The sequence below is a fragment of the Chlorocebus sabaeus genome, chromosome 25 (assembly GCF_047675955.1).
Source record: "Chlorocebus sabaeus isolate Y175 chromosome 25, mChlSab1.0.hap1, whole genome shotgun sequence".
NCBI classification, from domain to species: Eukaryota; Metazoa; Chordata; class Mammalia; order Primates; family Cercopithecidae; genus Chlorocebus; species Chlorocebus sabaeus.
This window is the reverse complement of record NC_132928.1, coordinates 48,137,740-48,162,531: the sequence shown is the minus strand read 5'-3', so window position 1 is coordinate 48,162,531 and position 24,792 is coordinate 48,137,740. Positions and strand designations below refer to the sequence as shown.

The 24,792-nt window shown below is 44.3% G+C and overlaps 1 protein-coding gene across 7 annotated transcripts in view; it reads left to right on the top strand.

The window, feature by feature from the left end:
- CACNA1E (calcium voltage-gated channel subunit alpha1 E) overlaps positions 1 to 24,792 on the top strand; it is a 495,006-nt gene that overhangs the window by 318,727 nt on the left and 151,487 nt on the right. For all 7 annotated transcript variants that reach the window (XM_073011718.1, XM_073011715.1, XM_073011713.1 and 4 more), the window contains one exon: positions 21,494 to 21,597. In XM_073011718.1, coding sequence (XP_072867819.1) covers positions 21,494 to 21,597 — 104 coding nt within the window. The remainder of the gene's footprint in view (positions 1 to 21,493; positions 21,598 to 24,792) is intronic.

The window sequence follows — 24,792 nt, the reverse complement described above, 5'->3', positions numbered from 1 at the left end:
TTCTTTATCCATCAGGTTGACTAACATTAGTAGGAAGATTAGTGGAATGTTGCCTATCTGTGGTTCTGTGTGTCTGTGTGGGTCTACTTTAATGAGTTTAGATCTAGATGCTTGTCCTGGAGGCACATTCGCAATGTGTTTTTTAAATAAGAAAAGCAAGTTACAGAGTAATGTGTATAGTATGATCTCATAAAAAAAAATAGCAAAATGCTATGTGTAAGTTTGAATGTGCAGGAAGACAGGTGGGAAGAACACACATCGAGCCATAAGCACTTATCACAGCAGGATGGGAATGGAGGGAGGGTGGGGGCAAGTAATTTTTTCTATATACATCTTTGTATTTCAGTTGTATACATATTGGCTTTGTAATTTAATGTACAAAGACAATTAAAATAAGTACCTAGAAATTACGAACAGATTAGTATACTTTTTCTGCCATAATGTTGTTCAAACCAGCTAGAAAACAGTTTTGTGATGCCAGGTGAGATGAACTCTCCACCTCTTCCTGAGGGCTTTGCCTTCATGCATGAGACAAAACAGTGTAATTAACATGCTCCCCACGCCCCCTCCCCGCCACCTTAAAACCTAATATTCATTCATCTCTTACTTTGGCTAGTATTTAAAAAGAAAACATTTGTCAATTACTTCCCACTGACAAGCACCATCCCACTGAGGGGGCAGGCAGGAGGTCCATCTCACTACCCAGCCATACTGCCACAACACCGTCTCCATCTGGTAATACAGCCCAGGCACTCCCCTGGAATCCTGAACACACTCCAGGCACCTTTCTTCTTACTGAACACCACCAATGCTCAGAGCACGATGCGGGGGAGCATACTGTGAGAGGACACCTCTGGTATCAGGCGGCTTAAGACGTATTCAGAGAGATTGAAAACTGCAAGGATTCAAGGCACAGCAAATGATACACAGACAAGAAAAAAAAGACGTTTAGAGAGGGGGATAGGGCCTGAAGGCTTGAATGGTCCCGTAAGACTTTCTCAAAGGTCATCACCCTGGACCTGAAACATTAGAGCTCTTTCCAGAGTAAGTCTGTTCTCAGCCAGAGGCAACAGAGGCTGTCCATGTGTACTGGTTTCGAGTTCTGCTTACCTCCCAAGTGTCATTTTTTCTGACCCTGACCTAATTCCTCCCAGGCCAGGCTGGCCAGCACCTTCTGAAATTGCTCTCAGGCAGCTGGAAGGCCTGGCTGGCAGGAGCCCTGGGTTTTTCACCCTCAGCCCCAGGGCTCTTTGAAGGCCTACTCTCCAAGAACAAACAAACCTGGCCTGACGCTGCATAGCTGCATAATAGGGGAGCTTTCTCGGCCCGGTGCCCAGAGTGGCAGAGCGGCCAGCCAGGTGCATGATCCTCAGTTAATTAGGTGATTATAGGTAGTCCTGCAGCCCAGACTGTGTGCTGATTAGTCTGGGCTGGTGTTGGAGACCTCTGACTGAGAATAGACTTACTCTGGAAAGAGCTCTAATGTTTCAGGTCCAGGGTGATGACTTTTGAGAAAGTCTTGTGGGACCATTCAAGCCTTCAGGCCCTATCCCCCTCTCTAAACGTCTTTTTTTCTTGTCTGTGTATCATTTGCTGTGCCTTGAATCCTTGCAGTTTTCAGTCTCTCTGAATACATCTTAAGCTGCCTGATACCAGAGGTGTCCTCTCACAGTGGGCTCCCCGGCATCGTGCTCTGAGCATAGGTGGTGTTCAGTAAGAAGAAAGGTGCCTGGAGTGTGTTCAGGATTCCAAGGGAGTGCCTGGGCCATATTCCCAAACGGAGAGGGCATTGTTGCGGTACAGCTGGGTGGTGAGATAGGCCTCCTGCCTGCCCCCTCAGTGAGATGGTGCTTGTCAGTGTGAAGTAAACCCTGGAGCACCTGAGGGAGGAAGAGGAGAAGGCGATAGATCTTCAGCTTCCAGGGACTAGACTAAAAGCTCACCTGGCAAAATGCCCATTTTATTCCCTCATTGCAAGCTGAAAGTAGAGAGCTGAGGAACCCCCAGGCTTGACCACTTTTTTGCATTGACAGATCCTTCGTGGGAGACACCTGATCCACATGGGCGTTCCCAGATCCCTTTGAAGGCTCCACAAGCCCAGGGAGATCAGATTTACCTCAGGTAGATCTCAAGATCCCACGGGAACTCACATTTTCAGGGAATTTCGGAGGTAGGGCATGAAGTACGGAAGACAGTATCAACAGCAACAAATCTGTCTGAGATTCTGAAAGAGTTCATCCCAGTGTAGCCCCAAGGACTTCAGGCTGAACCAGATTCCCCTTGAATTGAATAAGCTGATGCAATATTGGCAACTACACATTCTTCATATGACACCTCTTTTCTCAACTTCTCTTCACCCTATATCCTCCACAGAGATATCCCTGAGGGATAGCAAGAGTGGGGAGCTAACCTGTTTCTTTGCACTGAATGAGTAAGCTTGTGCCTTTCCTCTTTTCTTCTATCCATGTTTCCAGAGGAGCCAGTTATAGAGGGTATAGAGTAACCCAAGAATACAGGTCTGGGAGTAAGGGAGCTGGCTTTTATTCCAAGTGCTGCCACTGGCTCTCCATGTCACCCTGGTCAAGGCATGTGGTGGGAGCAGGTGTTGAAAGGAGCCTGCTGCCAGGGATTGGCTGGCCCCCAAGGAGCTTATGCCTCCCTTGCTAGGATGCTAGGGATCAGGTCAGTAACACCTGTCTTTACAGTTGTGCACTTTGTTGCATATTTAATGTTTAATTTTAAAAGAATTAATAATAGTCATAGCCCATCTGTAACCCACTTCCTGATGTGATTTGTCTGGCCCCATTTTACAACGTTATCCTGTCAGAGGGATTTCATGTATAAAGTTCCTTGTTACTGAGCCTCTGTGTGTTCCAGTTATGAGCCACATGTGTCAACACCGTGGAAATGAAATTTATACCCCCTGGATCCGTGCAGATTGATTTGATTCTGGGCAAAATGGAAATAAAACCTGTACAAGTCCAATGTTTCTGGAGCGTCTGCCATCTACAGGGCACTTGGAGGAAACATAAAGACATTCAAGACACAATCCATTTCTTCAAAGAATGCACAGTCCAGTCGACATTTTTTTTAAAGCCTCCAGAAGTTTCCTAAACAATACCACAGTCTTTTTGAGTTTGGAGAATATCATTACTGTTGTCAATTACTTTTTATTAGCACCCTGTAAGATATAGGTACTATCTTAGGTTGATTTCCCTGGGAGTCAACTGTGCAAAAGAGAATTGCATGCAGAACGTCTATCGAAGTGTGCCTTGGGAAGATACACCTGAGGATGCAAAACAGCCAAAGTTGAACAGAGGAAAGGCTGATTCAAACCACCAGAACTGGATGTCCCTTCAGAGGTGTCTCTCATCAAGGCAAGGGACGGTTTCCAAGGAAGGGTGCAGCTGTGTGTGGCATATGTTTGCAGCAGCTGGGGAATAAGAGTGTCTGCCCTGAAAGCAGAACCTGAGTGTAATATTACGGTATCCACTCCAGGCTTTCAAATTCATCTTATCACCATAGTTAATATTTATCAAATGCTTTCTGCTTTCCATAGCTTGAGCGGAGTGTTTTAGCTGCACTGTTTCTAATTCATGCAATGTAGAGATGAGGCAGTTAAGGGGCAGAGAAGTGAACTGCACAATGAATACCATGGTAGGCAAAGAGGTGGAGAGGGGAATTACTAATAACTATCAGACTATACCTTTTTTTTTTGAGATGGAGTCTTGCTCTGTCACCCAGGCTGGAGTGCCATGCCACCATCTCGGCTCACTGCAACCTCTACCTCTCAGGTTCAAGTGATTCTCGTGCTTTAGCCTCCTGAATAGCTGGGAATATAGGCACCTGCCACCACGCCCGGCTCATTTTTGTACTTTTAGTAGAGACAGGATTTCACCACGTTGGCCATACTGGTTTCAAAATCCTGACCTCAAGTAATCTGCCTGCCTTGGCCTCCCAAAGTGTTGGGATTACAGGCATGAGTCATCGTGCCTGGCCTCAAACTGTACTTCACATGTAATTTTCAAAGTGCTATCCCATGATAGGGATTATCATTCCCATTATACAAATTAAGAAACTAAAGCATGGAGAGGTTAAGGGATTTACCCAATGACACAGAACAAAGAAGAAAGAGGTGAGGCCAGGGTTTTCCCATTAGCCTATGATGTCTTACAGAGATAACCTGTCCAGTTAGCTACCCAGTTTTGGCTGGAGAAGGCATCACAGACCTTGGGTAATTCATGGCCCACCTGTTTGCACCCCTTTCCATGAGTGTGGACAGATCATGCCGTTGGTTGTGGGTCAATGAGCGTGGTCTTTGAAGTCAGGCAGATGTGGCTTTGAATCCTAGCTCTCATTTTATGACTTATGTGTCACTTCACACCTCTGAGCTCAGTTTGCTGTTCAGTAAAATGGGGGTGATAATGATGACTTCATTGGGTCATTATGAGGATTAGAAGAAATCAGGTATGAGAAATCTCTCAGCACATTCTCCTCTCCTCTGCAAAAGGGTTAAAGGCTACACAAAGATTATCTAAGGGCAGATACTCTGAACATAGCCATAGTTTATTGATTCAGCATTTTCTCATTTGCTTGCTTCACTCAAGAGGCGAGAGAGAAAGCGAGACTGTCTTCCACGCAGTTTGCTCAGAATTCTAACACTAGCCTGTTAGTCTAATCATAACACATTTCTTCTTAGAAACAAACATAGCAACAGCAATTATATCTTACTTTTAATGTCTAATTGGCTGTAAACTCGCTTTTACTAAGTTATTTCCATCGAGTGTATAGAGCATTGTGCAGTTGGCTTATCTCGATGTCCTCCTCTTGCAGTCCCCATCTTGGCTTTATTCGGGAGGCCAGTTACGTGTGTGCTTGCCTTGTGGGTGCCCTGGAAGCTCCAGCAAAGGCCAGTGACAATGTTGTGAGCCTCCTGCTCCTCATTATCCACAGAGACAGGAGCCTATCAGAGCCTCCAACCTTGAATTTTTGTGTGAGTTCTGCTTCTGTTCTCCTTCTCCAGGTACGTCCCTTCACCTGGCTTTTGGAGTAACTCATCCCTGCTCTCTGAACCCCACTTCGCTGTGCCTTCCTCTGCTTCTAATCCTGCCTCTACAATGGGCTCTCTCCCTTTCCTCATAAGCCAATCATTCTTTCCTGTAAGAAGTCCCACAGGGCAGCCATGCCATCCTAGCCAGACTTGGTTACGGTATGACCTGGCATTCAGAGGACACACCCCAGCACCTCTACACTGACTTTCAGCCAGATATGTCTTCACTGCTTGTTGAGACAGAACCGCTTTCTTCTACCTTTATGCTATGAAGCAGCCTTTCCAGGAGCCCCACTGGGGCCAGAGCCCATGTGGGAAGATCCTGCCTTAAGCTTTCCCCCTGTTTTTCCAACTCCTGAAACTCACATCCTTCTGCAGGGTTCAGGACTCAGCGTAGGTGTGTCTGATGCCTGGTCATCCTAGAGAAGGGATTGTGGGAGGGGCTGTACCTGTTGCTATTGGCAGCACCCAGTTGATATCATGAACCCATTTCATTCAGAGTCAATTGCAAGGTGAATCAATCTCCTTCTCACCCACTCCTCTACTCCTCCCTCTCTATCTCTCCCCACAGCCTTCTGTCATCTTTCCTCCTCCCCACTCAACCTCAAGCTTTCTCCTTCCTCATATCTCTCTCTCTCTTTTTTTTTACTCCTAGATATAATACATCAATGTAGCAGCTAAAGCTACTCATGGTAGACTTCTTATTTTTTTCCTAGAACAGTAGTTCCCAAACTTTAGCAAGCATCACCTAAAGGGCTTGTTAAAACATAGATTGCTGAGCTTGCCCTAGAGTTCTGATCTGGACTCTGCACTGGGACCCAAGAAAGTACGTTTCTGACAAGGTCCCAAATGATGCTGACACTGCAGGTCCAGGGGCCACACTCTGAGAACCACTGCTCTAGACTATGTTTACCCAGTTTGATTTGGCTGTGGCTGGAATATTCCTCTGCATTTTGATTCTAAATTATTTGATTAGCTCATTCATCCATTCATAGAACAGATGTTTATTGAGCACCTATTCAGTGTGAAACACTGTGCTAGGTACTACTTAGAGAAATATAAAACCTTGCCCTCTAAGAGTTCACAGATCTGTACAAAAGATACAGTAAATAAGTAATTATTATATGGGGTGATAAGTATTGTAATAACCTACAAATAATAAGAGATTTCAAAGTATACAACCAACTCCTTGTTCATGGCAAGTAAAATATTTAGATGACAGGAATATAAATAATAATGACCTATGCATTTCTTTTTCTTTCTTTGCCAAGAATTGCCTAAGGGGAACTGAGCTTAACCTATTTAAATAATAATATTAATATCTAATGTTTGTGGAGCGTTTACTAGTTTCAGATACTGTACCACATACAGGGCATATTGGTTAAGAGTGCTGGGGTCAGACTGCTAGGGATATAGTCCTGACCTGTCATTATCTGTGCAACCTCAGGCAAGTTACTTAACCATTCTGTGCCTCAGTTTTGTCATCAAAGGAAAAGGTTATAGTACTAGTTTCTGCTTCAGCAGATTACTGAGAAGATGAAATGTGATCATGTAGTCAAAACATATATAGTAATTACTCCAAAACATGTTGACTCTTATTACCAACATACTTTGACCTGATGCTGAATATCACAGAATTGACCTGGAGAAATTGATATCCTCCAGACTAAATAAATCTCTAGGATTTTGTCAAGAGAATCGATGGGGGCTGAACCTTAATGTGGGGATCAGAGAATTCCAAAGCAGGCCTGAAAAACCCTTGGAGCACCCGTCAGAGGAAGCAGCCCTACTTGGCTGTTGGAGAATCAGTGCACCCCAGTGGAATGTAAGAAAGGCCCTGATGGATGGCCAGGATTTGGACCATGAAACTTGTTTTGGAGGAGGGAGGGGAATTGTCAGGACTAAGGCTTTACAGTCTCTGCTTGACACAGCTGAAGAAGGCAGAACCCTCAGATTGGGGTGTGAGAGTTTCAAGTTTAGCCTTGCCCAGTCTTGCCATCTAGAGAACCAGGGTCAATTTCAGGCCCCAATGCCGTGGGGCTGGTGCTGTCAGCATTAACGGAGCGTTCCGTAGCAATGCCCATCAGCAAAGGGCCTCTGTTTTCTGAACCTTCTCCAAGGAGGCTGCCCTCTCCCCTCTTTGATATGACCACCCCCCGCCCCATCCCTGAGAGAAGTGGTTTCCTCTTGTTATTTGGAAATCAGGGAGAGTTTCCCAATCTTTGTCTGGGGCTCTACAGGGACCACAGTCCACATTCATGATGAGTCAAGTCTCTCCTGTCTCTTAGACCCAGCCTCACAGCTGAGACTGTAACTATATGAGAAAGCAGAGTCTACCAGTTTTGTTTTAATCTTCTCTGAGCTCATCTGAGATAAGAGTGATAGAGACTTTCTTCTTCAGAGAGGATTAGAAGTTCTTTGTGGCAAGATATACCTGGGAAGGGCTTATTAAGTGATAATCCCTGATAAAGCCCCTCTAATCATCTATTAGTTTTGCCATTTTAGTGGTGGGGAAAAAAAACAAAACCCTAGGCACTTAATTAACTCTTGGGGAAATCTTTCTAATCACCTCTTTCTTTCTGTCTCTCTTTCTGTCTTTCTGTGTGTCTTTCTTTCTGTGTGTCTTTCTGTCTTTCATCCTTTCTGCTTGTCTCAGATTTAATTGGAGCCATACATTCAGCTTATTCGCTTATTTGTTTATTCATTCAACAAACACTTGCTGAGCACCTACTGGGAGCTGAGTTGGGTTCTGGGCCAGAAACAGATAAACCAAACTTGCTTCTTGTTCTTGAGAGTGTCAAGTCTTGTAGAAGTGAACAACATACCAGCCTACAATGATTATGTTGCAGTTAAGTGGTATGGTGGAATTCAGTGCAGGACATAAGGGAGTGACTGACCCTGGGAAGGTGTTTTAGTGAAGGTAACATTCAATCAGAGTTTGAGCAGAGGCTTTTCAGCTGGAAAAGGTAGGAAAGACATTATAGGCAGTGGGGACAACATGAGCAATAGTTAGGTACTAGACATAGGAAAGAACATGGCATAGATTGCAAGAAGCTGGGTGTGACTGTGTGACTTGGTATACAGGTAGGCAGATGCTGTGAGAGACAGATGAGCTAGAGAGGCTAGGTTGGGTCAGTCATTCGTCATGGGCAAATCCCCATTGCAAGGTATTAAGCAGGGGAGAGACAGGGCAAGATGTGTTGGTTAGAAATGACAACTCTCCCCTGCTCTGAAGAATGAAACCAGCTGTGCCTGGGAATTACTTGCCCCACTTTACAAGATCTCCCTGGCAACAAAATGGCTGTTGTACAACTAGCCAGGGAATTTGCTGTGACAGTCTTCCAACCTAATCTGACATCCAGAGCAGAGGAGGAATTGCCAAGTTAGGGTGTAGATATCAAAGGAATGGAAACAACACAACATTGGAATAGGATTACAATATGAAATTAGAAACTATTTTCTCCGCTGGTATTGTTGTAAATACCAGAATCCATAGCTCCATTCTCAAATATATTCTGAGTTAAAACATTGCTATTTTTGTCTCTAACCCCCTTGCCCTCCAACCCAGGCAATACAATATAGCTTCTTGAGGAGAGGCCCAGGCTGGGTGTGGATTCTGAATTTTCAATATGCTTACTGTGGGAGCTTGGGCACATCCCCTGTGCCTTCTGAGCCTGGGTTGTGTTGTTCTTGTTGCCTGTTGGTTTGTGATATGGTTTGACTGTGTCCCCACCCAAACTCTCATCTTGAATTGTAATCCCTGTAATCCTCACAATTTCCACATGTCAAGGGAGAGACCAGGTGGAGGTGATTGAATCATGGGGGCGGTATCCCCCATGCTGTTCTCATGATAGTGAGTGAGTTCTCACAAGATCTGGTGGTTTTGTAAGTGTTTGGTAGTTCCTCCTACATGCATTCTCCTTCCTGCCTCCTTGTGAAGAAGGTGCCTTACTTTCCCTTCCACCATGATTGTAAGTTTCCTGAGGCTTCCCCAGCCATGCTGAACTGTGAGTCAGTTAAACTTCTTTCCTTATAAATTGCCCAGTCTTGGGCAGTTCTTTATAGCAGTATGAAAACAAACTAATAGTTTGTTACATGTACAATTGCAATAGCGCTTCTCTTGCATGTGGTTGTGAAGATTAATGTATGCTATTCACCTGGTCCAATGTCCAGCTTAGAGTAGAGTAGATGCTTTTTTATTATTATTATTTATTTATTCTTTTTTTTTTTTTTTTTTGAGACGGAGTCTCACTCTGTTGCCCAGGCTGGAGTGCAGTGGTGTGATCTCGGCTCACTGCAAGCTCTGCCTCTCAGGTTTGCGCCATTCTCCTGCCTTAGCCTCCTGAGTAGCTGGGACTCCAGGTGCCTGCCACCACGCCTGGCTAATTTTTTCGTATTTTTAGTAGAGACAAGGTTTCACCGTGTTAGCCAGAATGGTCTCGATCTCCTGACCTCGTGATCTGCCTGCCTTGGCCTACCAAAGTGCTGGGATTACAGGCATGAGCCACTGCACCCGGCCAAGTAGATGCTTAACAAGTGGAAACCATTATTATTTTTCTCCCCTTTGTTACATGGAGCCTTAGGGTCTAAGTGACAGGAAAATGTTCAGATAAAGATGTTTTAATTATGTCTTCTTAGTACTTCCAGAAAGAGGTCTGAATGGGTTTAGGTTGGCTCTGCCCTCTGACAGCTTATGTGCGTTCTTGTGTTGCTCTCCCATCTTCACTGCTCTTCCTACATTCCACCCTAATGAACAGCAGAGAGCTATGCAAAGTGGTCAAAGTAAAAAGGGATTCTTTCTGATGTTTCCCAGATTGGAGAAACAATGAACATGATTACTTTATCATCTCTATTTTGTTTTAACCTTGTTGTGCCCCAAACTAATGGGGATTCTCATTTGGAATGAGCTTTGTGTATCTTTGGGGAAAGAGGAGAGCCAAGATGAATTTCTAGGGGGGGCAGCAGGAGAGTGAATAAGAGAGTACAAATCAAGAGATGAGAAAAGAGAAGGGGGTTGGGAGTGGCAGAATTGAAACCTGAGAGTTAGAGTCCATGAGAGAGAGGAGAAGCAGAATGAGAAATATGGAGTCTGAGTGGGAAGGAACCCCACATCTGTTGTCTGATACAGGCACCTACTGAAGGGAGGAATTTGGCATCAGTGTTACTCACAGATGGTCGCCTGACACAGTGATTCCTATAAATAACAATTATATGGCACTAAGGGAAGTGGATGAGGCTACTTACAAGTGGAGGTGACCAGCCTGGGGACTGACTGTCCCCAAGGTCTGTCAAAGAGGTGAGGGGAGGATATTTTGTGCACATCTGTAGCTCAGTGTGCTATGAGAAACTGACCTCGTAGGGCCATCTTGGAGTGACTCACCCATGTACCCTCAGGCCTTCAGGTCATGGATAGGCATGCAGGACTGACATTTCATTATCACTCCATCAATGCTGATGTAGACTTATTGAGCATGTCTTTCATCGATGCTATCTTGGGTTCCAGAGATACAAATACTTACAAGCCATGGTTCCTTGCTTTCAACCTGTTTTTATTAAGGAATAGGAGTGTTTCCTGTGGCCACAGAATAAGTGAAACTAACTGTCCCGGGGCTTCTTCAGGAAACCAGTGGGGCTAACCAGACTTATGTAGTGTTTGATACACAATTATTAATTAAAACAGAGATGTTCAGTGATAAATTAATTCACCTTCTGCTCAGAATTCATTGAGGAGGGAAGAATGAAAGCCATGAAAAATGATTATCTGAAGCTTTTTTCTTGAGTGTCTGCTCTTATAGGCTGTGCTGAATATTTGAGTTAGCTAAGTGTACTTGCTGTATGTCAACAGAGATGACATTTTACAGGTGATATATTTATTTCCAGAGAAGGAAACTTATATAGGCTTGTGAAGCAGAAGAATGCCAGCAGGTTTCTAATCTCCTATTAGTAAACAACATTATCGAGAATCTCCTGTTTGCGGAGTAATATTCTAGGCATTGGTAGAGTGAACACAGAAATAAAGATGCAGTTCTGTCTTTAAGAAACATTCAGCCCTAATGGGAATGGAGGACCAATATGTAAAAGAGACAGAACACATATAAAGAAGGTCTATAAATAAGTGTACATGAATGCCTGAGTGCAGCACTTAATGTTCTGTTTTCTATTATAGGTATTTGTACTCATGACTTAGCCTTCTTATGGATACTAAAGCCCTTGAGAACTGTTTTTCCTTTCTCATTCATCTTGTGCAGAGTACACACTCAAAAGTGTTGAATGAATATGTATGCTACTGTGAGGTGTGCCTGATTGCTGGGGGAATTCTGGAGTGAAGTAGAATGACATGTTTAGGGGAAACCTTACGGTGGCTTAACAGTGTTTTCAAGTATGAGAGGACTTGAAATGGTGGAGTAAGGGGACAGGAGAGAGAAGACAGAAGGAAGAGTTCACAGGGACTGAGCAAAACCAAACATTTTATGCCACCATTCAGGGTCCTCCATGATCTGATCCTTCAGGCCTTACCTTGCCTTGCTTGCTACCACCAAAGGCAGCCCTCTGTGGTCTTAGCATTCCCACCTCTTTCTCTCTCCTTGGAATATCTTCCTCTGTTGATTGGCCAAACTGAATCCACCTTCCACTTCATGTCTGGGTGAAAGTACAGTCTCAGGAAGCCTTACATGACATATCTATCCTTGCTCCTATCTTCATTAAATGGCAGTGTTTGCAGGTCTGATATCAGTGGTCTTAACCTTCAGAGGACATGAGAGACAATCGTGGTCTTCAATCTCAGGTAGCTTTCAAATGAGATAATGAGGCAACACAATTTTTTTTTTTTTTTTTTTTTTTTTTTTGAGACTGAGTCTCGCTCTGTCACCCAGGCTGGAGTGTAGTGGTGCGATCTCAGCTCGCTGCAACCTCCATCTCATGGGTTCAAGTGATTCTTCTGCCTCAGCCTCCTGAGTAGCTGGGACTACAGGCACGCCCACCCGGCTTAATTTTTGTATTTTTAGTAGAGATGGAGTTTCACCATGTTGGCCATGCTGGTCTTGAACTCCTGACCTCGTGAACTGCCTGCCTCGGCCTCCCAAAGTGCTGGGATTACAGGTGTGAGCCACTGTGCCTGGCCTAAGGCAACACTACTTATATACAAAATAATGAGAGGGTACAGGGCTGTGTATAATTAGGTGCTAAACAGAGTGGACAGAACAGAAGAGCTGTGCAGAGTGGATTGGAGGTCAGAAGTCCTGCATTCTGGTTCTACTTCCATAACCAATGAGTGGAGTATCTTTTGGCAGTCACTTGGCTTTTGAACCTTGGTTCTTCTGTAAAATGAGGGTTTTGTGCAAGATTCTGTGGCTCCTTCCAGCTCGAAAATCTGTAAGACGATGTAGGTTAGAGTACTTATATTAGACTGTGTGGAAAATAGTGATTTGTTAGTGAGAGGGAGAAGGGAACATCAGGAAAAGCAATAAATGATGGCGACCAGTAGGATTGATCCCTGACAACCATAGGTCAAAGTGGAGAATCAGAGAAGGACTGGTTGAAGAGAGGTTACCTTGTATTATCCAGCATGTTCTTTCTGGAATAGGATGGGCATTGCACAAAACATTCACAATAGAGGATATATGAAGCCTCCTATACTCTTTTGCTTTTCTGATACTCACCTCCCCTCTTGTTCTCAGAGCCCTTTCTGGTGCTTGCCCCTCTTTAAAGAATACAAATCTCTCATCAGCAAGCACTGTAGAAGGCGCTAAAGCGCATCACCACTGGGCACGTTCTCTTTAATACTCTCTCAAATTCACCTGCTTTGGCTAATCTGCATATAGTGGGGGTGGCGTCAGAGCAACACACTGGCCTTTTCCCAAAGCAAAGCAGGATCCCAGCCTGGATGGCCCAGCACAGGGTCAACTGCCTCTGTCCTGCCCCCGGCAGATCATCTGCCTCTCCAGCACCCTGGGCTGTGGTTGCAGAGGGCCTTCTTTTTAATTTTTTCTAATAATCATTGTTTTTTCAAACCCTGAAACAACACTTTGTTATTGTATGAAAGTTGCAAAGTATAAAAATAATTTTAGGAATAACTCATTTCTACCCCCTCACTCCCCCCACAGGTTATCACTATTAACATTTTTCCCTGTTTTGACTAAAAAAGGATTTCTTTTAAAATTCACCCATGACCCAAAACTATTTAAATAAACTAATTTTATTTTGGAAAAAAACCCTAAAACTTTTATTATAGAAATTTTCAGTCATGCAGAAAAGTAGAGAGAATAGAATATTGAAACCCTGTGTAACCCAGATCAGCCCCAGCAGTTACAAGAAGAACTTCTTTAGAGGATCCAGCATCTCCCAGTTGGGCTTCTGCGTCAGAGTTCAGGAAAGGAGAGGGGAGGGATGGGATAAACATCACATGACATCGATGTTGGAATTACTAGGATTTAACCAGAGGGATTTTAAGCACAATAGGACCCTGAGCCCTGCCCATATTGGAGGTGCCCACTTTTGCAAACCCTGCCACAGCAGCTTTCATAGTCCTATGTGGCACCGCTGTTTGCTCTTGAATTGCCCCCCCCAGGAGCGTGGATGGGTGTTCACTGACACACGGGTGCCTGCCTGCCCAGTGCCAGTGGTGAAGGCTGCCCACATCTGGGGTGGGCCGTGCCTGCCCTTGCAGCTGCCTGGCCAGAGCTCCTGACCCTGGTCTCGGTAGCATCGGGTGGCTGCTTGTAGGTTGGGAGCAGGAGTGTTTCTTTCTGTGCTACTCCTCTTTGCCAAACACTCTGCTGCATTTTCCTGCTGGCAAAAGAAGGGGAAGAATAGGTCCTGAAATGTGGTTCTGGATTACGGCACTGCTGCATCCTCAGTGACAATCACTGACACTCTGGGCAGCGGGGAGATGGTGGCTGCCTCAAGTCCAGAGGATTCGGAATGACCAGAATGTGTGGGAAGCCTTGCTTACTCATAACGGCCCCTGGCTAAGTCAGATGCTGCCTCCAGAGATTGTTTGTGTGGGGAGACTTAGTGTGTTTATTAAATATACTCAGGGCTCCAAGTTCCAGTGAAACACCCTGCTCCTGGGCCTGGCAGGCTCAGCCTCCTGGCTGGGTGGCAGCAGGTGCTTATGTTTCACTTGGAGCTCTAGGTCCTCATTCTTTCCTCTGCTCCCCAACCTTTGCCTCTTTCCTGGGGGCTGAGAAGACAGCTTTCATTTTTCTGGCGCACGATCCTAGTGGTGTCTGTCCTATCTGTCTTTTGTTCTTCCCTAGAAGGTGGTAATAGTATGGGTAGGATTGCTTTTAAGAGTTCTGGAACTAAAGCAGGCATGAAGAGTCAAGGGTTTGCAAGAAGTTGACCCATTTTGGTTCTAGATTGTGGCCCCAGATCTGCTGATAAGTTGCTCGGATCCTCAGGGAAGTCGCTTTGCTTCCTTGGGGCTCAGTTTCTTCTATGGAATGATGAGTTGGATGACTTGTTCTCATCATCCTCTTCCAAGAGTATGACTGGATTTCCTAGTCTGCAGGAAACCCATTATAGGCATTTAATTGCCCAGTGACATGTGGGGTATGCTGTACATTGTATTCTTTTCCTAAAATGTGGTGTGGTCAGAGGACTCATACAGTGGCTTTGAGGTAGAAACACCATCCAACTGGTGTGACTCAGGGGAGGGGTGTTGCCAGCTTTGTATGGTGGTCAAAACCCTGATAGGATGCCTTAAATCAAATTCCCTAGAAACCGATTGTGAAATTGAGCTTCTTGTGGCAGTGTTTTAATGAAGGACTGCTCTTAGGAGTTACCCGTAGGTATGTGAGGGAAGCAGAATAGGTCAAGGGAAAAACTAGGCAAAGCCTCAGCCTGGTTCCATGGGCAGCCCAAAGTGTGAATTCCAGCACAGCAGTTGTCTTACCCAGTGGCAAAAGGGCTGGGCCGTTGATAACTCCTACATTAGGTTGTTATCTGTTATAGCCCCCCATCATCACCAGCAGGGGCAGGAATAACATTCTAGGTGAAGCTGGTCTGTCAGGCAAGGGCAAGCATCTGAAAAGCGTACAGGGGTGAGGCTGGTGTGAGTTATTAGCAGCCAACAGTTATGTAGCAGCTGGGGGATGAGACATGGGCGAGAGTGCCACAGAACCTGCCACGTCCTTCCTGGTGAGAGCCGGACAGGGAGGAAGGCAGGAGCAGGGTGGGAGAGGGCTGTCCTGGGTGGCTGATTCCTGTGGATGGCTCAGCACATGCAGGGAAGTGTTCAGATGGGATTTCCAATTAGGCCAATCTAAGTGATTGTTCTAAAAGTTGGGGTGATGTTACATTTGGGGTGGGAGATAGAGTGCCTAGGAAGGGATATGAGGAAGGCCTTAGGGTTATCTGGAGGCTGGTTGTCCAGTGATATATATTTTGACAAAATCAGGGGTGCCTTTATGACTTGCATTTCAGCATAACATCCACACAGGGCTCCGGGGGGCTGCTACCACAAGGTAGTAGCAGTTCATTCTGAGAGCCTTCCCAACCCTCCTTTTCCTTCTTATAGGTCCCCCACTTCTTGGCATGTCTTCATCATCATCTTTTCCTCCCTCTTTCTTCCACCTCCATAATTAACCTTTTCACTGCCTTTCTGGCTTTTGCTGTCTCAGCCAAGGTAGTTTCTTAGACTCCCATGTGATTGTTTTCCCTGAAAGCTTCAGCACATCCTTTTCTGACCTCCTGGACCATGCAGGCCCACCTGCCCCAGTGCCCTGTGCTCCTTCATAGCACTGACTGCACTCCAGAGTTAAAGTTACATTTGTGTGCGCACTTGCTTCATGGGTGTCTCCCCCATTAGATCACAAGTTTCAAAGGACTGGGACTGAGACTGTCTTACTCATCATCCTGAAATCATAGAAAAGTATCTGTCACATAGTAGGTGGCCCATGAATGTGTTGAATAAAAAATATGGCATTTCAACTCTAAGACATGGAATCCAAGTCCCTCGGGGTGGGATAGGAGCTGTCACACTTGGTGCTGGAGGAAATGGGAGCCTAGGGGAGGGTGTGTTGGCCTGTGAGGTGCAGGAGGAGGCCAGATGTGTGGCTATGAGGGAAGGTGTGAAGCAACTGAATCAGTCCCTGACCTCTTTCCTTCCCTACTCGCTGCTCTGTGAATTTTGCTTTCCCTGGGAGTGGTCAGCAGAGGCTTTGGACACATGTTTCTGAGGGATGAATGGCCTGGCTTTTTTGCTAGCCTATGTTGGCTGCTCCAGCCATCTCCTGACCTGAGCTTGGTTAATAATTAAGAAAGCCGAAGATCTCTCCTTGAGAGGGAGCCTTGAGTACAGCAGTTCTTAATCAAAAGTCATCTTGCCCCTCAGGATATTTGGCAATTTTTGATTGTTGCATCTGGAGAAGTACTAGTGGCCTCTAATGGGTAGAGGTCAGGAATGTTGCTAAGGCACACAAAGGACAGCCCCCACCACACAGAACTGTCTGTCCACAGGTGCTGGCAGTGCGTAGTGGAGGAAACCCTGCCTAGGCCAGCCCTGCTCTAACCAGCAGGTGCTGCTGCCAGCCTTTGGAGCAGATGTCTTCCAGAGACCCTTTGCTTCTGAAAGGACCATGGAATCAGCATCTGCCTTGCTCCCAGCCCCAACACACTCAGCCTTCCCACTCAATCGTAGGCAATTCAGCCGCCCAGGTTAGAGCTGCTCTGTGAAGAGGGTGCACAGACAGGGAGAATGTTTTCCATGGAGCCCTGGGGAACCCCATTAGAGACCTGTCTCTGGGGTTCTGGGACCTGCCCACATAGGCTGGGGGCTGGGACCTGCCCACATAGCCTCAGCTCAGGGGACCCATGGGACCCCTTTCCTCCTGCTTGCTCTATCTCCATCCTTCTCTCCAATCCTCCTCCCACCCTACCTCGTAGCATCTCCCCCAATCCCCTGGAGATTAATGTGATAATTGCCATGTGTGCCTGTTTACGCAGGGAGTGGGTGAGCTCGCCACCCCCATCAGTCAGGTTCCCAAAGGAACACATTCCCACAATGTCAGGACTGGTACCCGCTGAGCACTCCTGTGCAGGTGGGCCGCCGCCCCCGAACTGCTTTCTGTCTGTCATCACCCTTGTCGTGCGCACGTGTGCATGTGTGTGTCACTCAGGGGATCGGCAGGTGAGGAAGATGGAAAGCAGCCAGCATGCCAGTCTAGGGAAGGGCTGGGTGGGGAGGGTGTTGGGAGATGGGAGGAGCATCAGTGCCCCATGTAAGAGGACACTGACCAAACAGAAGCGCTCTTCTGTGATGCCTGACTCATAGTAGGTGTTGCATGAGTGGTGTGGGATGGAGGGGCTAGCATTTTCTGGCAGCATTCTTTGCAGGGAGGGCCCTGGTTTCCCTTAGCTGCTCCACAGTAGAGTTCTGGGCTGTGAAGGTTCTTGTGGGGCCAGGATCTTGACTGGAGTACTTAGCATGGCTGTCCCGTGTTCCTGAAGGAAGAGTTGCTGGGGAAAATAGAGTGCAAGTCTTACATGAAAGGAGCTTGTGAGAACTGCCACTCTGTCACAGAAGCCGGGGGAATGCTGTAGAGAGAGAATGAGTGATTCTCCCTCTCACTCACGGCAACCTTCCTCTCTTGCACCTCCTGCTGAGACAGAAACGTGCACACCACAAGAAAGAAAACAGTCACAACTCCACTGTTGAACTGGCAACTTCACCCCGACTCCCACTTCACATGCTTTGTGGGTACTTGCTGCCTCAAGTTGTCGGTTGCTGCTGCTTTTTTTAATCTCAAAGGACACTTGAGTCGTTGTTTCTCCTACATTGGACAATTTGGTTTAATAATGATGAATCAGAAGGAGATTGAAGCCCCAACTGGCCTCAGAAAGAACCGTGCCATTTTGAAAAAGGGAAGCACAGATTCCTTTGCTAGCCTGCGTCCTGCCGAGGTGTATCCCTTTGTCCTACCGGGTGTGTCACTGACCCATGGACAAGCATGCAAGGGGAGTGGAAGCCACCTGGCCAGGAAGAATGAAACAGGAGGGAGAGGAGCAAGGTGTGGAGAGGGTGGGGCAAGCCTATTAAAAGGCGTGTGATAACCTACAGGAGCTGTCAAGCTACTTTCTCCAAAAGAATCTTTTAAGCTGTCAGTCATCTTCAAGAACCCCTAGGGCCTTGCTGGTGCTGGTGTCATCCCAGCTATTCTTTTTCTCCTTCTAGTTCCCATCCTCCTCCTTTTTCATCCAGCAGTCCCCAACACTGTGGTGGATAATGTTTGCGGCAATTCAGAGAAATCTCCGCAGATTGAGGGGGGCTATCAGAATGAACTGTATCAGTGTATTTTTAACAGGAGAATCTTCTTATTAGAATCGTGGACATTTTTTGATTAGTTGGCCATCTATGTGTGCCAAACCCTTAGTTAGGTGCCAGATACAGAAATGAGCAGACAGTTAAGGTTTCTGCCTGAATATAGGTTGAAGCAGCACCAAAACATACTCACAAAATGCTGAATCAAAAGACACCGCTCGTCAATAGTTTTTTATAGAATTGAGAAACACATTCCAGATTCTGACCCACTGTAGTTCCTATCTTTCATAGACTATATTCCTTGATGTGTTACTAGATTTTCTCTGAAAATGAGGGTTCCATGATCAAAAGTGTTTATGAAATGTTGGGGTAAACAAGGTAAATAATGTTCTGTTTTTGTGGATCTTGTCACAGGCTCAGAAGAAAATATAATCTGCTGTGTTTCCCAAATGTCTTTGGTTACAGAAGCCCCTTTTCCACAAAATACATTAACTTCTTACAGATCTCTAGCAATGAGAACAGTGTAATTTTGGACATCCTCTGTACAGCATCCCTTGCAAGTAGTCACCTGTGTGAAATTGCTCTGAGCCACCCTCAAACTGTAGCTCAATTATTTAAGAACAAAAATATCTTAAAAGTCACAATTTCATCATTGCTATTGCTGATACCTGCTAATGTTTATTGGCAACAAAGTCCTATCTGGGTGCTGGATGTAGACTCAGTTTTTCTTGCCAAGGAATGTTGCGGTGCTGGGGGGTTTGGCCGCTGGCTAAGCCATAGAGTGAATAAACCCTGTTAATCTGGAACTCTACTGGTGAACGATCAGAGCTAGCCAGCCTTACAGAAGGACTAATTTGTGATCATGAATTAACACAGAGCTAGCTATACAAATATCATTGCAATTCATTTTTCAGCTCATAGGGAAGGTCCATGTCTTAACAAACTCAGAGAAAATGGCTTCCTACCTCCGTTAAAACCCTCCACAACTCTTGGCATCTAGTTCCTCTGCATCTTTCTGCTAATATTCAGGAACAGTTTTCTCTGAGTTCTGGCCCACATCTTCCCTGATTGTATTTAATTGACCAGACCTGATTGAACCAAAGAGCTCCATCTTACACACTGAAATTGGCAGGTGTCTGCATCTGTCCCTTCCCATTCAGAAAGTGTTTTCTTGTTTACTTTTAACTTTTATCCTGCTTCAATTGCAATTATCTCTCTCTGAATAGTGTAGGGGCAAAACAAAACACACAAGTTTGGTGAAAGGAGATTGCCTTAGAAGCTGTTTTAGTGGTGTGATTCTTCAGATACCTAAAAACAGAACTAGCATTCAACCCAGCAATCCCATTACTGGGTTTGCTTATAACCCAAAGGAATATAAATCATTCTCTTATAAAAACACATGCATGCATATGCTCATTGCAGCACTATTCATGATAGCAAAGACATGGAATCAACCTAAATGCCCACCAGTGACAGAATGGTTAAAGAAAATGCAGTACATATACACCATGGAATACTATGCAGCCTTAAAAAGAATGAGAACATGTTCTTTACAGGAACATGGATGGAGCTGGTGGCCATTATCCTTAGCAAACCAACACAGGAACAGACGACCAAATACTGCATGTTCTCCCTTATAAGAGGGGGCTAAATGATGAGAACACATGGACACAGGGAGGGGAACAACACACTGGAGCCTTTTGGAGGGTGAAGGGTGGGGGAAGGAAGAGGATCAAGAAAAAGCAGCTATTGGGTACTAGGCTTAATACCTGGGTGATGAAATAATCTGTACAACAAACCGCTGTGACATGAGTCACATATAACAAACCTGCACATGTACCCCTGAACTTAAAATAAAAGTCAAACTGTTTTTAACGGATGAATCGACTATACAGTGATAGCTGCCATGATTGGTAAGAGGCTATATCCTGCAGACTGGAATATTTGAATGGGAGATAATTTGGGAGAAAACAAGAGAATGTCACAGAAGTCCACAGGAAACATGAGGACAATGAATCAAAATATGTTTTCAAAATTTAGTAGTGAGAGGGGGAAAAGGTAAATTGGAGGGACAAGAAATACTTTGCCAGAGAAATTCTGAGTTCTGATCTTAATTTTACTAATTTAGCTTGTGAGTTTTAGGCATGGCATTTGACTTTGGCCTTGTTTTTCCAGTGAAGTAAAGATAAAATATCTGTTGTAAGTTTCAAATGGGTCTTAGAGTTTGTGTGTGAGAGAGTGGAGTGGGGGGTTGAAGGGATTTCAAAGCCCTGCGTATGTGAAATGCAATTCAGGAAGACTATTTGGAAAGACTTGGAGGTGCTATCAGGGGAGGAAGAGTCAAAGGGAAGACTGAGAGCCCTTAGTTCAGTGGTACAGCTTTTAGAGAGGGTCCCAAGCTCTATTTCAAGGTTCTAATAAGACATCCTGCCAAGAATTGCTTCTTTCTTTTGTTTAAGTCATAAGATATAATTCTTCCTCAATCCCTGACCATTGAAGGGTCTTGCAACTGGTTCGTGATATAAGAATCCAGAATATGGATTTGCAGGCATTTTTTAATTCACTGAGTGTTAACATTGGAGTGCAAGTGATCACTCTGCAAATCTAGATTTGTTCCTTGTTCTGGCCAGAGCCTTGCTGGGGCCAGGCCTGGGCCAGCTCTGTACTATTGTACTGTGATGGAAGAAAGAAAGCTGGGTCCGGGTCAAGGGCTGAGCAAGACACAGAGGACCCTAACATTTCTTCTAAATAATCCTGTCAAGGCCTTTACTAGCATCCATGGAATAGATTGGGCACAACCTGCCTTTGTCTTTTTGAGAATTTGCCCAATTTTGTGTGCAGAGGCTTAGAACCTACATTACCAAATGCTATAAAACCAGTGGTTGTTTGCATGACTTTGGAAAAGTATCTGACCTTTCTGTATTGTCTTCCCATGTGCTAAGCGAGGGTGTGAGAATATTCCAACTCAGTATATTATGGTGAAGCTGATGCTATGTTCTTCATTATGTACATGGGAGATTGTGAGCTAACTCATAGTAATGCCAAATTGGGAATGGAGTGAGGCAATATTTAACTGTATTGCATTGCGCTTGTTACATCACCCTCTGTGAAGCTGCAGGAATGTTAGCTTTACTTATGGAAGATGGCTTTAAGTACTAAGGAACCATTTTTCTTTCTTTCAGACCAATGATGCCTTAGGAGCCACCTGGAATTGGCTGTACTTCATCCCCCTCATCATCATTGGATCCTTCTTTGTTCTCAACCTAGTCCTGGGAGTGCTTTCCGGGTGAGCCAGATGTTTCTCTCTTCTTAACTCATTTGCTGACTACTAACTGTAAACTAATACCTCCTGACTCATGGCAGATTCATTCATTTAACCTTCATTTAGAAGACACTTACCGAGCAGTTCTTCTGTGCCAAATGCTTTCTAGATGCTGGGAATACAGTAGTGAACTGTCGTTCTAATAATCTTGATTATTTTCAGGAATTAAAAAGTCTTGACCTCAGGCACAACACTGAACACAGTATCTAGTGAGAGTTCATTTATTCATCCACACTTTCATTCAGTAACTCAGCAGTCAGAGACCTATGTCAAACATTGTGCTGGTTGTTAGGGAAATAAAGTTGAATTAGACACAGGCTTTCCCTCAAAAGTTTCTTACTCTGTAGTGTATTGGGCATCAACTCTCATATTTGTGGCTTGAATTAGTTTGTACAAATCTGCAACTATTTGGTGTCCAATACCATGGTAAGCATTGCCAGGAGCACACAAAGTATAAGGTGTGGTTCCTCTCCTTAAGAAACATGTTTTGCTAAGAAGATGATACAAACACATGAAATGGAGAATAGGAGTTCTTTTACTGACTTATAGAAGATATAATCATTTGTTTTGAGGAAAGAACGAATCTATGTAGTCTGAAGTCATCAGGGATAGTTTCATGAAAGATTGGGATTTTGCTTGGGTTATGAAATATGTAGTAGGATTACACAGACTATATGGAAGTGAACATTTCAGGAAGGGGAACATTACACCGTAAGCAAAGATGAAAAACTGGGACTTGTCATGGAGTGTGAAGAAATTATAATGTAACATCTTAGGATAGCCAAGATGGAGATATATTTTAGAGATTCTTTTATTTTTCTAAGCAAAACTGAACTTAATTTTTTGTCAGAGTGGCATACGTTCTTCAAATGAAAATTTATAAGGTGGTACTTGTGTTTAAACATGGCAGATTGAACTAAGTTGGTCATTTCTTGAAACTCCACTAATACAGAAAATAAATTTTAAGAAGGGCACTAGGACAAAGGGAACAAGAGGAATGACAGGAGATGAGAGATGTCAACAACATTTTTGAACATAGGAAAAAATTGGCAACTGACAGTGGTAGGAAAGCTGAAGTTTAATTGTTTAGGGAATACCAGTATAAAAGCAAACTGATTGTCCTTCAGAGCCCTAGAAATGCTCAGGAATTGGAGACACCAGGTAGGTCTGAGAGCTGGGGTAGGCATGGTGCTAAAAACAAGAGGATTGATGCAAAGTCCTTGTAAGGAACGTTAGTCTCCCTGCCCTACCCCACTATAACCTCCAGGCAATGCTGACAGATACCGCTTCACCCAACCCCCACCCTAGCAAAAGTTAGGAGACTTAATCTCTATAGATATGGAATCATAGAAGCCTGGAATTGTACCATCAGGTACACCTGAGGGTAGTGTTGATATGTTGTACTGAAAACAGGAGAGCTAAATGAAAGTCTACAAACAATGTGCATAGTCCAGCCCACTTCTTCTGCTTGACTCTTAAAAACATAGCAATCTGGTAGGAGTTGAGAGGATTCCTCTCTTGGGAAACTGTCTGAAGAGAAGGGACAAATTTATACTGATATTTGGGGGAGACCAGAGAAACAGGTTCCCATCTCATCATCTTTGTTGAGAATCGTTATATTAATTACCTGTGGCTGCTTTCAACTAATTACTGTAGCTCTGTGGCTTAAAACTGGGAGAGAAACTTTATTCTCTTATAGTTCTGAAGGGTAGAGGTCCAAAATCTGGCAGGGCCGTTGATATAGTTTGGCTGTGTCCCCACCCAAATCTCACCTTGAATTGTAGCTCCCACAATTCCCAGGTGTTGTGAGGGACCCGGTGGGAGGTAATTGAATCATGGGGGTGGGTCTTTCCCGTGCTGTTCTCGTGATTAAGTGTCACAAGACCTGATGATTTTATAAAAGGGAGTTTCCCTGCACAAACTCTCTTCTCTTGTCTGCTGCCAAGTGAGATGTGCCTTTCACCTTCTGCCATGATTGTGAGGTGTCCCCAGCCATGTAGAACTGTGAGTCCATGAAACATCTTTCTTTTGTAAATTTCTCAGACTTGCATATGTCTTTATTAGCAGCATGAAAATGGATGAATACAGCTGTGCTCCCTCCAAGGGCTCTAAAGGAGAATTGATTTTCTTCCTCTTCTAGCTGCTGGCAGCCCCAGGCATTCCTTGGCTTATCACTGTAATCTCTGCCTCTGTGATCATATTGCCTCTTGTTCAATGTCTGTGCAGTTTCCCTCCACTTTGCTCTTCTAAGGCCACTTGTCATTGGATTTAGGGTCATTTTGATAAGCCAGGATGATCTCTTATCTGAACATCCTTAATTTAATAATCTACAAACATTATTTTTCGAAATAAAGTAACATTCACATGTTCCAAGACTTAGAATGTGAACAGATCTTTTGGGGGGCTTCCAGTCATCCCATTACACTCACCATTCCACAAGCTGCAAGCTTACATACAGAGTTGCCAATGAGCTTTTGTGCTATGCTCTTAAATATGAACACACATCTAGAGATCATCAGCATTTGAGGAAAATGCCCAACATGAAAGAATAAAAAACAAAATCATGAATAAGAAAAGGAAATTGAGGGAATATGAACAATGCAGAGAGTAGAAGACAATTTTAAAAGCTGTATTTACGATTAGAGATAGAAGAGAAACCATTTCATTTACAGAATAACAGACCAATAAATAAAAAAAAGACATTTAGAGGTTAAGGCTCTTGGAAATTAATGTAAAGTGTACATTCATTTTACGAAGTAAATTTACATTAAATATAAAAATGAAATAATGTAAAAATATAAAAATGTAATAAAACTATAAAGATAATAAATGTTTGGAATATAAAATTGGTGAAATTACCTAGAAGATAGAACAACAAAACAGGATTGATCCAATTTTTAACTATAATAGGAGTTCTATAACAAGAACAGAGAAATGGAAAGGAAAAAATTAACAAAAATACAAGAAATGTTCCCAGAACCAAAAGACTCACATTGCCAGTTTAAAAGATGTGTTGAGACAGATGCAAGGATGTTCTTTCCAGCATTATTTCATGGTTGTGGGGAGTTGGAGGCAACTTGCATGTCTATAACTGGGAGATTATATAGGTAAAACATTTGGTGTATACCATGGCGTAGTATGTAGCAGTGTGTACTGTGG